The sequence below is a fragment of the Trachypithecus francoisi genome, unplaced genomic scaffold (assembly GCF_009764315.1).
Source record: "Trachypithecus francoisi isolate TF-2019V2 unplaced genomic scaffold, Tfra_2.0 Lachesis_group2, whole genome shotgun sequence".
In the NCBI taxonomy this organism is placed as follows: Eukaryota; Metazoa; Chordata; class Mammalia; order Primates; family Cercopithecidae; genus Trachypithecus; species Trachypithecus francoisi.
This window is the reverse complement of record NW_022681465.1, coordinates 162680775-162700111: the sequence shown is the minus strand read 5'-3', so window position 1 is coordinate 162700111 and position 19337 is coordinate 162680775. Positions and strand designations below refer to the sequence as shown.

At 34.0% G+C, this 19337-nt stretch overlaps 1 protein-coding gene across 1 annotated transcript in view; it reads left to right on the top strand.

Annotated features, from left to right (window-relative positions):
• The window catches only part of ADAMTS19 (ADAM metallopeptidase with thrombospondin type 1 motif 19), a 269639-nt gene that overhangs the window by 120024 nt on the left and 130278 nt on the right, over window positions 1-19337 (top strand). Inside the window, exon 8 of the mRNA XM_033181355.1 lies at window positions 8300-8405. Within this exon, the coding sequence (XP_033037246.1) occupies window positions 8300-8405 (106 nt within the window). The remainder of the gene's footprint in view (window positions 1-8299; window positions 8406-19337) is intronic.

The window sequence follows — 19337 nt, the reverse complement described above, 5'->3', positions numbered from 1 at the left end:
ATTCAATATTTGTTTATAGTACTTATATAGTCAATCATCCTGGTGCTCTTCATTTCTTCCTGCATTTCTGTGTTTCAATTTGCGATGATTTTTCTTTCTGTCTGAAGAAACAGTTTTTGTATATAGGAAAATATTCTTATGGTACCTTTATTTTCAAAAAAGTTGTTTCACATAGTATAGAATTAGAGGTTGGCAGAGTATTTTTTATTATAAAATTTTAAACATGCCATTTCATTATTTCCAGCTTGTATTGTGACGTTGCAGACACCTGTCAGCTTTATTGTTGTTACTTTGAAATAAAGTTTCCTTTTTTTCCTGGGCACTTTTAAGATTCCCTTTTATTCGTTTTTATTTTCAGCAGTTTTGAGTTGTGTTTTGTTGTGTTTGTTTTGTTTGATTCTGCTTGTTGCTTCCCAAGCCTTTAAATTTCTTTGACTATTTTTTAGAGCAGTTTTAGGTTCACAGCAAAATTGAGTGTAAGGTATAGAGGTTTCTCTTACACCCCCTGTCCACACATATGCATAGCCTCACCCGTTGTCAACGTTCACCACTAGAATGGTACATTATTTTTACAACTGATGACCTTACATTCACACATTACTATCACCAAGCCCACAGTTTTCATTAGAATTCAGTCTTGGTATTTTAAATTCTATGGGTTTAGACAAATGCATAATAGTATCCACATTATGGTATCATATAGAGTAGTTTCTCTGCCTTAAAAAATCTTTTGTGTTCTACCTATTTATTCCTTCTTCCCCTCTTAATCCCTGGCATCCACTGATCTTTTTACTTTTACCATAATTTTGCCTTTTCCAGAATGTTATATGTTGAAATCATGCAATAGGTAGCCTCTTCAGACTAGTTTATATCACTAATGTGTAATTAAGTTTCCTCCATCTTTTTCCATGGCTTGATAGCTCATTTCGTTTTAGCACTGAATAATATTCTGTTGGATAGAGATACCAGTTTATGAATCTATTCACCTTTTCCAAGTTTTGGCCATCATGAATAAAGCTTCTATAAACATCCCTGTGCAGATTTTGTGTGGATATAAATTTTCAGCTGCTTTGGGTAAATACTAACTAGTGTGATTGCTAGATCATATGGTAAGAGTATGTTTAGATTTATAAGCAATTGTCAAACTGTCTTCCAATGTGGCTGTACCATTTTGCTTTCCAGTCAGCAATGAATGACGGTTCCTGCTGCTTCACATTCTCTTCAGCATGTCCTGTTATCTGTGTTTTGAATTTGGGCCTTGCTGAGCTGTGTTTATTCTGTGTTGCCTTACAATTTTTTTCGAAATACATTTAATCATTAATTCTTAAATAAATATCATATTTTGTTGTCTGTTCCCTCTAAGATTGAAATTAGAAGAATGCAACACCTGCGATTGTGTCTCACCTGTATACTATGTTCCTTTTTAAAACATTTTCTAATCATTTTCTTCTCTGTTGCTGGAATTTGGGTATTTTAAATTAATCAATCCAGGAAACTATTTCTGTCTCCTCCTATGTTTAATCTGCAGTTACATTATCTATTAAGATCATAATTTACTGATTATAATCTACTAATTATATATGTAATTATATAATCTACTGATTATGATCTACTACTAGAGATCATAATCTCATCTCAAATACTGTAATTTTCAAATCAAGAATGTCTGTTTGTTTTTTTATAAATCCCAATTATTGGAGAGTTTCTGCATCTTTTATCAATTTTGTCTAACTTTTACTCAATGTTCTTTAACATATTAATCCCAATTATTTTAAAATCTCATCTGCTAACTGCCATATTTGGTCACTCCTTGGTGACAGTTTATTGTCGTCATTTGTTCAAATGGACCTGCTCATGCAAGCCTGGTATTTTTTGAATCAATGATTAATTTTTAAAAATCTCTGCAGCAATGGAGGTTCCAGATGATATTATGAGATAGGAGAAATTATTTAGTCTTTCTGTATCTAGACAGATAGTATGGGAACTAATGATCTAATTTGGGACTGTATTGTGTCACAAGTTCACATGGAGATTCTGTTCGGCTCTTCAGAAGTTTGGGATTTTGCTATTTAAAATACCATTCCATGCCAGTTTTAGAATATGGCAATTTTCTTGAAGGAGAATACTCTATGGCTTCTCAATTCTCGAGTTTTATTACTCCAGCTTGTGTGACTATTAAAATCTCCAGCCTTTTATGGACAGTAAAATCCAGTGCTGGGTGGCCCCTCCCACCCCCAGGTTTTGTTTTGTTTTGTTCTTTTTCTTCTGCCATTGTCCTCTTCTGGTTCAAGTCCAGCTTTTCAGTTCCTAGTTCTTTCTAAAAATCAACAAAAACTACCAAGGAAAAAGTGCCTTTGGTGATTTAGCTCACCTTTGAGAATCTCTCCTATTTTTAGGATTTAAAAACTTCTAGTCTTTTTTGTTTCTGTAGTTCACTGATGACTTTACAAATACTATTTTCTGTTTTATCCAGCCTTCCTAGTTGTTTCCAACAGGAATATTGGACCACTATGAACTACTCTACACTGTGTACCACTGGCTTTGTTATGTAATGAATGGATACATTTACTTCTACAATATTTATTATTTCCACTATAGTTTCTCTTCTTTGATCCATACATTATTTAAAACTGTTTCAAAATATCCACTTATTAGGAGGAAGAAGAGAGGGAGGAATTGGAAGGGTAACCATTTTTGTGTGGATTTCTAATTTTATTGCAATGCAGTTAGAGAATATTACCTCTATGACATTGTTCTTTGTTTATGTAGTAAGTGTTGTTTGGTGGCATTGGCAACTTTCGAAAAAGTTCGATGCATGTTTGAACATAATATGAATTTTCTGATTGTTAGATATAAAGTGTGTCTGCACGTGAGAGAGAGAGAGAGAAAAAAATTAAACTTTTTAGATGGAATATATTCTCTGTATTTTTATTTCTTTATTTTCATCTATTGAATCTATAATTATTGAAAGATCAATTATTGATACTAGTTTAGAATTATCTATTTTAATTTTATCATTAGTTTGAGATGAAATTATGATATACATATATATTAAATGCTATCAAATATTTCTTATAATTATATAATTCTTCCTTTTATGCATAATAATATTTTTACCTCAAGGTATATTTTGTAAAATATTGTAAACCAGCTCTTTGGGGGCTCTTTTATTTGGTGATTCTTTTTTGTTGGATTAATGTTTTTATTATTAAGCTTTACATGTGTTCTCTATAGCCAGATATATAGGAATTTTATTAAACCCGATCCAAGAAGTTTTTAAAGCAAGCTCCTTTTACCCTAATTTGACTACTAATATATTTTACTGTATTTCTGCTTTCATTTTACCAGATATTTTCTCTCCACTTGTTTTCTTTTTTACTTCTATTGCAATGATTAAGTTGTTCTTATTTTCGTTTCCCCCTATTATTTTGTCAGTTATTAATTATAGTTCTTTATTTCAGTAGTTACTCATTTGAAAAAATACGTATTCTTATATTAACGTAATCTAAAATTAGTTATTTCTATCCTGAGTCTGAACAATAGTAGAGTTTAAATTTCTTCACGTTTTATCTAATTTTGTGATATTGAATTCACTATATTACTTCCTTCATTGCATAAATCTCACACAACTGAAAACTTAGACATTATTATTACTATCACTGTTATTTTATTGAGAATGTTTATGAAGATTTTCATGCCAGTTTTCTTGTATTCACCCCTTGTTTCTATGTTCAGCTTCCTTTTTTCTGTAGCACTTTTTTTTAACTAGTTCCTTCACCGAGGGTCTTTTCCAGATTAATGCTTATTGTAATAGATAACATTTAAATTTTCATTTATACTTTTGTGTAGTTATATATACATTATATTTACATATATTATCCAAATGTATAATGTATATACACAAGTACATTACAATTGTGTACATTACACATTTGTGTATTTACTTGAACAAATTTTATCACATATCAGTGAACGTTTTTATTCTCAAAAAACTGTTTATTACACCAATAATTGTATGTGAAGTATCATGATGAAGTGGTTTCTTTCTCTAACTTACAAAAAGATATATTTGGATTGTGGTGGCCCAGTAAATGTGAACGTCAAACTCTGTCTATGTTAAAAAAGTATTTATTTCATCATCATTTTCCTCTGGTTTTTATATCTGTGGTCTCTCTCTTCACAGGGAACTATTGCTTTACTTGGTTTGTAATTATGATTTGTGAGCTCATATTCAGTGGAACATGTTTCCCCTCTGAGAATTTCATGCTTGCTGAGGTGATAAAGTGTCTCATCATAGTCATATTTCGTTTGTTATCACAGGACTGGCAAAGATCTCCACATAATAGTATCAACTTTTATGTTACATATATGGCTTAGTATTTCTTAAGCTTCATACTGATGTTCATGTGCTCATGGTAGCCTTGGGTTTTGATTTCTAGCGTACTCAGATTCTTTTTAAGCCAAGTTTTCTTGATACTTTCCTGCACTGACAGATTCTTAAAGTTATTTTCAAATATGCTGGATGGTAGTTAACAACAGCATTTTCAGGCTGTTGTATACTTGTCATATTCCCTCTGTTCCCCACTGGTGCTTCTAAACCCAAATCTCTCTGATCTTGAAGTTTTTGAGCCTTAGCATGTTAAAGCTGTGATTGATCTTGATTCTCACCCACATTTCTTATGGATGTTGGCCACCTACCATTGTCCCAAGTTCTTTCTGATCATGTGCAATTTCATGTTGATTATTATTAGTTCACCCAATACTATTTAATAATTATTTGAGCTCAATCTTGATGACCTCTACCTGCTCCCTTCTTTACTCTTGTGACAATACCTAGTCATGTCATCTCAGAACTTTCTCTCTGAAATCTTTTTTTTTTCTTTTTTGAGATGGAGTCTTGCTCTGTTGCCCAGGCTGGAGTGCAATGGCATGATCTCAGCTCACTGCAAGCTCTGCCTCCCGGGTTCATGCCATTCTCCTGCCTCAGCCTCCCGAGTAGCTGGGACTACAGGCACCCGCCACCAAGCCTGGCTAATTTTTTGTATTTTTAGTAGAGATAGGGGTTTCACCGTGTTAGCCAGGATGGTCTCGATCTCCTGACCTCGTGATCCGCCCGCCTCGGCCTCCCAAAGTTTGGGATTACAGGCGTGAGCCACCGTGCCCGACCTCTGAAATCTTAAATCCCTAAGTCTCACTCCCTGATAAAATACTTTCTTTATAAAATGTCTGCTCTTTTTCATCATTGAGGATTCCATTCTCTTTACTACTGTATTCTTTTCTCAACTTATCAGGCTCCCTCTAACCTTACTTTTTTACTCATCCCCCATAGATCCCTGTATGCCTTCTTTCACTTTTAACTTCACTGACAGCTTTCATACCTTTGGTCTTCCTCCACATGTGATCTACAAAACCTCAACCTAAATTGAATCTAAATGTACTCGTCTTTGTTTCAGCCACTAGGTTGAATATCACTCAACTGAGTACTATGTTAGTGCTACTCCAAACTCATGCACTCCGTCCTCAGCTGAAGCAACATGTTTTCTGACTCATTACATTAAGCACTCCTGTAGTACTTATTCAGCTCTTCCATATTTCCCTAAGTGGCTATTCCAATCTTTGGATCCTTTTCCAAATATTACTAATAAACTTCCATTCACTTTTGACCTATATATCAAATCATGTTGCCTCCTTCTTCACTCAGACATGCAATGATATCAGAAAGTTATTTCCTTAAGTTAGTAAGGTATTCTATGAATACCTTCAGCAAACATCATATGCAACTGTGAAATGGTAAACATTCCTATTAAACTCAGAAGGAAAAATAAGGAGATCAGTATTGTCCATATATTTCAATAGTACATTCAAAATCCTAGCCAATGCAAATTAGAAGAAATAAGAATTGGAAACAAGTGGCAGTACTATTTTTATGTGGGGAAAGTATGGTATTAGAATGCATACTGGAGAAGACATATAAAACTCATTAAAGTGACTGAATTGTATATGTCCTAGTCCATGTGACAAACAAGTATATGACATGATGATAACCCATGTTAGCTGAGTTTTAAATCTGAACAGGGTGGTGGGACTGTTTTAGCTGTGGTGAAAAAAGTGGCAAAATATATGGGAATCTTAAGAGAAGATTTGTACTAATCAGTGGTAGCAGCATGCTAATTATAGTGAACTTGATTTAGTATTTTGGGGGGACATTTCATCTCAAAGTATTATTTTATTTTCAAATGCTATAACTTTTAATACTCTATTTAGAGGAGATATTTTCTTTTATCCTCCTTCCTTCTTTCTTCCTGTCTTCTTCCATTGGATTATAATAGAAAATTAATTATCTCAAAATCTTCGTTTTCCACTCTTTGTTGTATTAATATGATTTAGCTCTCTTAAAATTCATGTTGTTACGTTTAAATCAAATTTTAAAAAGTTTTTATTTCATCTGTTTTTTTAATAGAACTGTAATTTAAAATATGATTTTCCTGCTTCTCCCCTCCTCTTCTTCTTTCCCCAGTCCCTCTCTGCATATCCTTACCTTCATCTTTCTGTCCTACTTTTTCTTGATTTAACTTTGAAGTAATTTCAGTTACCTTAATAAGCCAAATGAAGTAACTGGGCTTATCATCTGTCTATTCATCCATCCATCCACCTAACCACCCATTCATTAAGAAGTCATTTCATCTATTTGTAGATGATAACTTTCTATAAAATCTATTTTAATTTGTAAAGATATAAAAAAAACTACATCCATATGTGTATTTCATCTTTTTGCTGTTTCTTCATGTAGTTATATTTCTTAAAATAATATGTTTATTCTACCTGTTGCTTAAAGATTGCATCTCTACTTTCCTGATAGGACTGTGGATACCAGGCCTTGACATTCTACACGAAGGTTTAATTGAGTTGTTTAGAACTTCAGATATAGTTTCAGCTAATCTCCATTTTCAACCCTCCTGCATTGCTTCTCCCTAGACCATGTGTGCCTCAGTCTTGAGACTTTCTGGAGTTCCACCAATTCAGAAGTTCTCTTCTCATCGGAAATCTTCCTATTGACATTTAGGCTGTAGCTTTCACTAAATCTGTTCATATTCTTCCCTGATTTTTCTAACTTTCCCAAACACGGGCAAGGTGATTCTTTTAATATTTTATTAAAATAATTTATTTAAATTATCTCTTACCATTATATTTTGTTTCTGGAGAGAGAGAAAAGTCACAAGCAGTCAGTTGACCATCTTTAATTAGGGCAAGCTCTGCATTAAATTTTTTTTCAGAAACAAAATAAATATCCAGCAGATGGATTCAAAGATGAAATTAAATCCCCATTCCATCATGTTTAGTAATTATGTGATCTTTGGTAAATCAGAACTTCCTAGACCTAAATATCTTCATCTATAAAAGGAGTTTAAAATTTATTTTATAAGGATATGGGAAATACTGAACATATAATGTATCAAAATAATTGATATTATAATAACTTTTGTTATTTGAAAAGAACATTATAACTTATACTTGGTAACAATTCATTTTCTGAAATGATTATTCAAGTATATGTCTTAATTAGTAAAACAGAGCATAAATATTTGACTAAAGAATATTAAGGAGTTTAAATATTTCCCTTTTTATTGATAATTTAAACCAAAAGATCAAATATCTTGCTAAAATTTTATCTTAATTAATATTTCAGTATCATAAACTATGCAACATACCATTTTGCCAAGAAATTTTCAAATAAAATATTTCTGGTATTTCAAATATGACAGATAGCTCTATGTCATATTAAAATAGTATTTCATAAATATAATTTCACAATTGTATCAATTCAAAATATAAATGTAAGTTCAAGACTGCCTTATATGTAGTTTATTTTGCATTAATACTTTTTCGAAACTATGTTCTTCACAATAATTGAATATATTTAAATTAATCATTGCTGTTTCATTACATTTTCTAAGTTGTAACTATTCATTTGTCTTACATGATGAAATTGGTATTTATAACATATATTCTTATATTATTCCTTTGGGATTTGATAATTGGTAAAATAATTTTATCTAAAATATGAAAATGAAAATGATATGAACAGTTTTTGCCTGGCTTATACATATACACTTGCCCCTAAAATTTCATTTATTAGGGCTAGATTTCACAGATTAATACTGACAGTTTAGTCGTGACAACTGCCATTTTCATTCCTGCAGCGAATAACTAGTAAAAAATTTGCATATGCTCAGCTAATAACTACTAAAAATTTGCATATTCATTCAGACATACAATAATTAATGTTTGTATTTTTTAGGTATAGCTTACTTGAGTGGAATGTGTAGTGAAAAGAGAAAATGTATTATTGCTGAAGACAATGGCTTGAATCTTGCTTTTACAATTGCTCATGAAATGGGTCACAAGTAAGTAAAAATCATGGCTATGTTAAATATGTTAGCATGTAACTTTGTAATTTGAGTTACTGAATTACCTGGATATCTTTTGATTTTTTCTCTGGGCTTCAAGTTTTTGAAAAACTAGGGAGAAAAGAAGGGGTGAAGACCGACTACATTTAAAGAATGTCTTTTGAGTGTTGCAACTATTCCTGCTTCTTTGAATAAAATCTTATTACATTATTAAAATCCTTATCAAGACAGTCATTACATAGTGCATGATTGATTTCACTACAGATTTTTAAATGATACAAATATTTCCATAATCATGAGACTACAAAGCTATAAACTTTTCAAACATTCACTCAGTACAAATGAAAGTAATTCCAGCCTCTGGTACTACCTCTATTTGTTATTACCAGGCACAAGTAAAGGAATTAACTCACATGATTTAGATGTAATGTACTTGAAAGACAATGAAATTAGACATATAATTAACATGTATTGAATATTAACTATGGCTCAGGAACAGTTATAAACATTTTCAATAGATTAGTTCATTTAATACAAAACCCAAAGAAGTAGTTATTGTTCTAATTTTCATTTCACTGAAATTAATAGCAATAATTAGTAATGGCAACACTTACATAGTACTTACTATTAATATTTGCCAGACATGTTTTTAAGTGTTTTGTATATATTCACAACAATTTTGTGATGTGTTATTAGTATACCCATTTTATAGGAAAAATACTGAAATATAGAGAACTTACCCTCCTGAAATTATTACAATGGTAATTGTTGAAGCGAGGGGTTTGAACTCAAACCATTCAACTCAGGTCAGACTGTTCCATAACATTAACAAACTGTTCCATTAAGTTATCTGTTATCTTCTGGCCTAGATTCCTCATCAGTGAATTGGGATAATACCTTTGTTTTGGGATTAGTTTAGGATTCAAATTACATAAAGCTATGATCATATTTTTAGGAAGTTTATTAAAGTAGAAATGGCGGTCTGGCATGGTGGCTCATGCCTGTAATCTCAGCACTTTGGGAGGCTGAGGGAGGTGGATCACGAGATCAAGAAATCAAGACCATCCTGGCCAACATGAAACCCCATCCCTACTAAAAATACAAAACTTAGTTGGGCGTGGTGGTACGCACCTGTAGTCCCAGCTACTAGGGAAGCTGAGGCAGGAGAATCGCTTGAACCCAGGCGGTAGAGGTTGCAGTGAGCCAAGATTATGCCACTGCAGTCCAGCCTGGCGACAGAGCAAGACTCTATCTCAAAAAGAAAGAAAGAAAGAAAGAAATGGCACAGGTTGGGGAATCAGACTTAATTTTGAATACAGGCTTCCCTAATTGCTGGCAGTATCAGCAGTATAAATGCAAGTATTTTAATTGGACTCAGATTTAGTGAGGCCCTATTAGGGAGGTGATCTTTACGGAGGGAGGGCTCTTTAGTTAAAGACATATTTAGTTTGGCCTTCAGTGTTTAAAAAATTCAATTAGTTGCCAACATTAAAAAAGTATAAATTTGACATAAAGGTAAGATTTGCAGACGTGGTAACACTCAACCCTGTCCCATATGGCAACCATTCCTAGGAGCTGGGTAGCATCCGTACCCTTTAAATTAGACCCATCTTCCTCAGTTCATCAGAGGCCGCAACACCCTAGTATGGTACACCCAGCTCACTTCATTTTCATTATATTCCTGGAGTCTGTAGGAAGTTGAGGAAAGTTTAGTTGGCAGTGGAATTTGATTGGTAAAAGAAAGATTAGAAGAAACAATTTACATCGGACATGACAGTAGTTGATTTAAAAAGTTATTCAAGTAAACACAAGTGATCAGATCCTAATTACACAGCTCATTGAATTATCAAAAATTAAATGTACAAATGTATCCATAACCCAGCCTAAGAAACAGAAAAATACCAATACCAATTGATTTTTAATTTTTTTAATTGATCAAAATTTACTCCATACAAATGTTTTGAAATGTGTACACATTGTAGAATGGCAAAATTGAGCAAATTAACATAAGCATTACCTCACATACATAGCAGTTTTTGTGTTGAGAACTTAAAATCTGTCCTAATAATTTTCAAGTAATTGATTTTTGATGTCACCATTTTTAAATGTATAGACATACAGTTGCCCTTCGGTATTTGCCAGGGGATTGGTTCCTGGATCTCTGTATATCCCCAAACCCATGTATATCCAAGTCTAGCAATTGGTTCTGTGGAACCCACTTATTTGAGAAGTTTGTCCTCTATATATGCAAGTTTAGCAACCTGCACACACTGCAATTTTGATCCTTGTTTAGTGCTTAAAAAATTGCCTCTAAGTGACCTACACAGTTCAAACCCATGTTGTTCAAGGATCAAGTGTCCTTTCAGATTCTCCCATATAGGCTTTCAGTCTTCAGTCAACTGACCAAGAATATGAGGAGTTAATTTGTTAATTTAAAAAAAAGAGCCAGGCGTGGTGGCTCACGCCTCTAATCCCAGTACTTTGAGAGGCCAAGGCGGGCGGATCACGAGGTCAGGAGATCGAGACCATCATGTGAATGGTGAAACCCCGTCTCTACTAAAAATACAAAAAATTAGTCAGGCATGGTGGTGGGTGCCTGTTGTCCCAGCTACTTGGGAGGCTGTGGCAGGAGAATGGCATGAACCCAGGAGGCAGAGCTTGCAGTGAGCCGAAATCGCACCACTGCACCCCAGCCTGGGTGACAGAGCGAGACTCCATCTCAAAAATAAAAAAAAATAAAAAAAAAAAAAAGATAAATATTCTTTAATATCCTCGTCCTTTAGGGAAAGTATGCAGTGCACTAACTTTGTTTAATATTTCATTCTAGGAATGATAGGCTATAGATTCTTAATTCCAAAACAATTTTGACAATTGAAAGGTATTTTCAGTTTAGTCATAAAACCTATGAAAAATTATAGGCATCATTTGAAGGAAAAATGCTGAGAATAATGTCTAGAGGCAAAAAAAAACTTATTAATAAATAATTTTATAAAGATACGTATAATCATAAATAGAATTCTCATAAAATACAGATTTATGAATAATTATGATCTTTGCTCTTGAGCTATGCAGTAACACCTTGATATAAAAACAATGTGTATTTTTGTAAACAGATTTTAAATAATTTTGTCAAGTACCCTGAATAGTTTACTTTTAAGAAGTATATTTTAAAACCAGTATGTTTAAAACCAGATATGCAAAATTAATTTCTTCAATCTTCATTGTATTCTAAAATGTAGGAGAAACACTAAGGGAATCAAATGCAATACAAGTTAATTTATTAACATCTAAACTGTTGACCATAGAGCTACAACTATTTTAACTGAAAACTAAATGAGGTAATTTAAGGAAAAGCCACTTCAGCTTTATGTAGTAGAAATGTTGGTTTATGACCAGGAGCTAAGATTGGAATAGTTCAAATGGTACGAAAATATTATTTTATTTGACTTTTATAGAGCTGTACCCAAAAGCAATAGAGATGTGCCAAAGCTATGTGTAATACTTGATGGACTAGGACCAGGATGTGATATATGTTAAACTACTCCTTTACTGAAAATTCTCCATAGCAGTAAGCAATATTTGTCTCAAAAGTAGTGGCTGGTGTTTTCATGATGCTACACAGTGAGAGGCAACAGCAGTCAGAATGTCATGTTTATAAAAAACAAGTAGGAAGAAATTTATCTGTATGAATTACATCATCATCATCCATTATAAGATATAAGGCACAATGTAAGAAGAAATAAAGAAAGAAGAATACAAGAAAAAATGTCCAAATGCTCATAGTCTCTCCAGTGGGTAAAGTCTTCATGGATGTTAAATAATGATATCTACAGATTCTGTGTGCATGCCATTGTGCCTGCACACGTACACACACACACACACACACACACACACACACACACGCAGAGCCCTTTTATTTAGAGGTATGATTAAGAGTTAGCTACTTAAGTGAAACTCTTTAATCCTATATTTTTCTTTTTCTTTTTGGATTTCCTTCTTTCTTTTTTTGTGTTAAATTAGATACGTGAAGACTATATTCTAGAAACTAATAATGAACTACGATATCATGTAATTCTGCAACTCACAATCTTAGAATGGCAGAATGATTCCATGTAAACTTTTCAAGAATACCTTTATAATCACATATAAAATGTTTCTAAACAGATTTTAAATGAATGTATTTATGTTTGTTGACTTGAATTTGATTTCTAGAAATTCTCAGAACAAGTTCACATAAAGCTAGAAAAATCAATACAGTCCACTAAGTATTTAAAAAAATGACTCTTGGGGATGAAAATTTGCATAAATAAAGAGAACCAACAATTTTTCTCTTACTAGTGCAAAGGAATCTAAAACAAAGTCAGCAAAAATGTATTGACTTTTTCCTTTGGCAAATTATCAACTTAAAGATATATACAATTATATAGAAAAGTGTAAATTAAGATCTACAGTAAGAGAGAAGAAATAAATTATTTAAGCCAACATTTTAAAATTGTTTCAGAACAATTTTGCTTCCTAAACAGTAACAGTAGGAGTTATTATTTTTTTTGAGATGGAGTCCCCCTCTGTAGCCCAGGCTGGAGTGTAGTGGTTTGCGATCTCTGCTCACTGCAACCTCCACCTTCTGGGTTCAAGCAATTCTCCTGCCTCAGTCTCCTGAGTAGCTGGGATTACAGGCGCGCACCACCACACCTGGCTAATTTATTTTTGTTTTTAGTAGAGACCAAATTTCAGTATGTTGGTCAGGTTGATCTCGAACTCCTGACCTCGTTATCTGCCCACCTCGGCCTTCCAAAGTGCTGGGATTACAGGCATGAGCCACCGTGCCCGGCCGGAAGTTATTATTTTTCTGGTAACTAAAATTTTTGACAAGAAATATTTTTACTGGTAGTGCTGAATTAACACATATTCCTCAAATATAATTGGGATCTTCATAATTTAATGTGATGAAGTCTAAAACTTTATTTTGTGAATGAAAATACTTAGAAATTTTTCATGAAATTGATGTTTTATTGAATTCATATATATATGCACATATTTATTATATCCACTATATTTTATATGATCTTTGTGAACAACAGTCTGTTAAAGAAAGGGATTTTACTTTCATTTTAGGCCAAAACTTATTAATATATTAATTGTTATTAGATCGGTGTGCTTTGAGGGAAGAGTCCCTAAGACTAATCTGCATTGATTTGCTAGCATCACTCAGAAAACTCAGCAAAGTGGTTTTGCTCGTGGTTACAGTTTATTACCATGGAAGGATATAGATTAAAATCATCAAGGGAAAAAGTCACATAGGCCAGAGTCCAGGAGACACCAGGCTCAAGCTTCCAGTTATTCTGTCCCAGTGGAGTTGTGCAGACAGTGCTTAATTCTCCCAACAACAATGTGTGAAATCATGCACAAAGTATTGGCAACCCAAGAAGCTATACTGAGCCTTGATATCCAGGGATTTTACTGGAGTTTGATCATGTAGGCTTGGTTGACTTCCTATAAGGCAAACCTTCAAGTCTCCATTCCCTCCTGAGGTTAACCTGGCCCTAGTCCCCGCCATAAATCACATTGTTAGCAAAACTCGTGGTGGTAGAAGGCCTCCAGCTAAACAAAGATATTCCTGTCAAAGATACTTTGGAGGGATAGCCCAAGGACTTAGAGGTTACTTCCAAGCAGTCAGGCAAGGAGTAAATAGTTCTTTGGAATGTGCCGATTTTAGACTACTCAAACTTGTGAACTCTACTACACAATTACACAATATTTTTAAACTTGCAAAATCCCATATTTTATGTTGAGTTGCCAAAGAGTTTCTAATAAAAACAACAGCTTGTATTAGCAGGTATTTTGCTAAATGCTGTGTATTCAGATCTAATTCAACTGCATAAAAAATCTTAAGCTAAGTATTGTTATGATTGTCATTTTACAGATGAGAAAACTGAAACTAATAGAGATTCATTTTTCAGGAGTTTATTCAATATTAATGTCATTCTGTTTTCATTAAGTATATTGTAAACATTTTCCTAGTTCTAATAATTGGTTTAATCTTAATTTTTAATGTTTATAACTTGTAGATTTTTATTTTTATTTTAATTTTTTTATTATACTTTAAGTTCTAGGGTACATGTGCATAATGTGCAGGTTTGTTACATATGTATACTTGTGCCATGTTGGTGTGCTGCACCCATCAACTCGTCAGCACCCATCAATTCATCATTTATATCATGTATAACTTGTAGATTTTTAAATCATCAAATTCCATACTTTTATAATTTCTTCTGTAGGTTTTTGCAATTACAAGTACTTTCTCATTCTAAAATTAGGGGAACACATTTTTGTATTCTTGTCTTATATTCTGTGTGTGTGTGTGTCTTTGTCTTTCTCTCACTGTTTAACACTTTAAACTATCTAGAATTTACTTTAGTATGCATAGTAAGTTTCTCTCCATTAAATATGTATTTTGCATTAACTGCTCAATAAAATGATCTTACTACTCAAGTGTGGTCTGTGATGAGATAGCAATCAATGCCAGAATATAGGACATTGCTTCCTTCATTGAAAGAGTCTTGACATGAAAAAAAGCTGAAGTAAACTGTGTGCTTAATGATGTAGCTGATTTACATTCTAGCACCAGCTACTTATCTGGATACAACTCAGTAGTAAAAAGAGTTCATCAAATGGCAGCGAGTGCACAGGTCACACTCTGAGTAGCCCTCCCACATAACAGATGTGACAGTCGCTGTTCAGTCTAAGTCAGTGTTGCACTAGGAAGTTGCATTTGAGTTGCTAGAAAGCCATCATTTTTATTTTTGGCCTGAAATGTGGTCTACACTTGTATATCTTTGTCCTTTTTATTTGTGAAGTATGTAGACATAATCCTATGATGCCATTCACTGCAAATAATAAAAGTTGTTCTTTTGTACAAATATTTAGTGGTGCCTTAGAGTATTTTGTTATATAAATAAAGATACCATGTTTCTATACACACACATGAAACATAGGCTTTTTTTCTTAAAGTTTACAAATAATTCCATTTTCTTTGTGGATTCCAGCCAAAAGTAAACTAACCCTTGCATTACTGTGTATGGTTTTAGGAAAATTTAGCCCCAAGTCTAAGATATTATACAATATATAAATTATCTGGGAAATAATCATTTTAAACATACCTATTAATAGCATAATCCCGTGACCATTTTCTGACCTTGCTAAATCTGGAGATTTATTGAAGTCCAGATTTATTGAAGAATTTTGCACTGGCTTAGCACATTGAGGCCAAAGACTTCTGCTCCCACCTAAAGATGGAAGGCAATAATATTACTTTAGAGATGATGACTGCCAAAGCTCACACAGCTAATAAGTGCCTGAATCCATGATCAAAGCCAAGTCTGTCCAAATCCAAAGCCCATGTCATTAATTACAGTGCTCTGCCAGAAACATGGAAGAGTTCTTCTAGCTAACTTTACTCAACTTACTTCTGGGCTGGCCGGGGATTATCTGTCCCCACCTTATCTCTTTAGCCATACTTCATTTCACTCCCCCTTTCATTCTCAGCACTAGAGTTCCTACAGTGTTTCCAAAGTACCATGTTCCAGTGAGAGCACATGGAAATAGGGAGGGGAACAGCTTATACTGGGGCCTGGTGGGGAGGAGGTGGGGAGGGAGAGCATCAGGAGAAATAGCTAATGCATGCTGGGCTTAATACTTAGGTGATAGGTGCAGCAAACCACGATGGCACACATTTACCTATGTAACAAACCTGTGCATCATGTACATATACCCCAGAACTTAAAAAGTACCATGTTCCTTCACACTGCAGGACCTAAATACTACTTGGAGTATACTTACTTTTTAAGCTTAGTTTAATTATCTCCTCCTGCTCAAAGTTCATATACCCCCTCAATAGTCATGTTCTAAAGAAAGCATTCTCTGTGGGTCAGTTTCTCTATTAATCATTTTAGTGGCACCACCTCCTTCATAAATGCACATTTGTTCATCTGTTAGATATATACTTCATTAGGCTGTAAGCTTCTAGAGGTGAGGAACCATATCTGTTTTTGCTTATAATGGGATTCTTCATGCATTTGACAGTGCTTGGTATATATTAGGCTCTTGATATATATTAAATAAGTAAATGACTGGATATAGTAGTTATCTTAGTAAAATATTATTATGCATAGATTATCAGTGAAACTTGATTCAAAACAGGTGCTGCATGCATATTCAAAGTGTTTAGAATGTTTTTTGATATTGGATGAGACTTTCAATAAAGTATCAGGTAAATTTTTATAAAAGAATATTCTATATTTTGAAATGTACCCATATCCACATAAGTGAGACTTTATTCTGGTACACACATGCAGAAATGACTACCACAGCCCCAAAAGTGTTGCCACTGAAGTCTTCCTATGACAGTAAATGAAGCTCCATCCTTCTAGTGGGACAACCAAAAGCCAAAGAATTATCTTTGGGTGTTCTCTGTTTCTCATAGTCCACATTCAATTCATCAGCTGTTGACTCTACCTTCAAAATACATCCAGAATCTGATTACTTCTCACTAATTGTCCTGCTAGTTCTTTGGACTAAGCTACCAACACCTCTCATCTGGATTATTACAGTAGCCTCTTAAATAATCTTTCTTTTTTAGCCTTTGCATCCTATAGCCTGTTTTCAAATTAGAGTCAGGGAGATTCATTTAAAACAAAGCAAATCGCCTGGCTTCTTTACTCAGGACCTTCCAAGAGCTTCCTGGTTCACCCTGTAAAATCCCCAGCCCACACCACGGCCCACCAAATTCTACATGTTCTAGCCTCCTTCCCTATAGCCTGTCATTCCCTTCTTACCAACTGCGCTCCAGATTCATTGCCTCTTTGTTGAAACTCAAACATAGAAGACAAACACTCACTTTGGGGACTTTGTCTTTCCTTTGATTTCTACCTGGGAAGTTCTCCAGAGCAGCCCCATGGCTGTCTCCCTTTCTTCTTAGTTCTCCACTCATGTATCAGGGTTCAGTGAGGCCTTTCTGATAACATTTCTTAAAATTGTAAGCACAACCACTGCCTGGGCTTATTCCCCTTTGCCTTCCTTAATTTTATTCATAAAACTTTTCAAAATGTAACTCTCTACCCTATGTCTCTTTCTTCTGTTTGTAGATAATGAGATCTTGTCTACTTAGTTCGCTGTCATATTCCCAGCATGTTAGCACATTTATAACTTATGCTTGTACTAGATAATTCAAGAAAATAACCAATATAGCCCTAATAGAGTTTTATACTTTTACAAGTTGAAAGAGACTGCATTAAACATATACCACTTGCCCACTGATTGAGAACTTTATGTGATAATTAGACTGTCTACTTCATAGAGATGTTGAGTTGGGTAAAATTATATGAGTTAGGGGAAATTACTTATATTTCATTTCATTATAAAAATATCAAGCATGTTTTGATATGGCCAAAAATGCATATGTATTTTTTGTTTTTGTTTTGATTTTTGAACCAGAGGAAAAGGTCTACTGTATATTATTAAACTTTGGCATGGAGACATGGTTTTTCCACTAAGTGGGCAATTCAGGAGTTTCTTTGGAATTAAAAGGCTAATGGGGCAATAAATATGCAAAGTTACCTCGTTGAAGGCAATAAATATTTGGGCCACCTGCTAAAATTTTAAGGATTGCCAGAGTACCAAGAATACAGATGCCTTGTGACTAATAAGCCTTTGGAATCAATAACATTTACATACATACTTGCTTCTCTGGAAATTGTGCCTGGATAGAATAGAGGGGAGGGTCAGGTTATCAACCTGCTTCTTCAGACATCTGTATTTCTGTCATTGGCACCATTATTGCCACAAGGCCTTTAGTTGAGACATCTGAGCCATCTTTAACTCTTTCTCCCCTTAGTTACTTCCATAATCAGTGGCCAAATTCTATTCATTCTTCATCTGAGAAAGCTATCTCAACCATCTATTCTTTCTTCTGTTATTCCTCCTGGCTTGGACTCTTGCAGTATCCACTTAACTGATGTCCTCTCCTTTGCTACCTCATTTTTCTAATGTATTCACACATTACTAAGATTCAGCTTCCTGAAATGTGGTCCTAACCTTCATATCAGAAAACTTTATTGCCTTTCACAACCTAATGAATGAATTTGAAATTCCTTAGCCTTAGATTCATGACTTCTATAGAGTGACCCTAGTCTATTTTTGTAACTTTACAATCTACTTCTCTATTTTATGAATGCAAATGAACCATACTTTTCAAACATCATGCCTTTATTCATTATTTTTATTATCCCAACTTCCAGCACTAATGATTTATACCTATCCCAATTGTACTTACCTATTAATGGCCACGACAAATGCTATCACTTCTGTGAAAGTAAATTTGAAAGCCTGGTTAGAAATATGTTTCCACTTTATTTATTTATTTTGAGATGGAGTCTCACTCTGTTGCCCAGGCTAGAGTGCAGTGGCACTGTGTCAGCTCACTGCAACGTCCGTCTCTTGGGTTCAAGCCATTCTCCTGCCTCAGCCTCCTGAGTAGCTGGGATTACAGGCGCTCACCACCCCACCCAGCTAATTTTGTATTTTTAGTAGAGACAGGGTTTCACCATGTTGGCCAGGCTGGTCTCATACTCCTGACCTCAAGTGATCCACCCACCTTGGCTTCCCAAATTGTTGGGATTACAGGCGTGAGCCACCGCACCCTGCCTGTTTCCACTTTTAAGTCTCTTACACTGATTATTTTAAATATCATTTGTCACTTAAAATTATTTCTGAGATACACTGATTTATACTGATATTTACCTATGTATAAGTTCCCAACTGAATAGCAATCTGTGAAAATATGATTCATGTCTAATACATTTTTTTCACAGCACAAGGTTGACTATATTATACATCATAAGAACTCCAACATATGTTGTACAAGTGAATAAA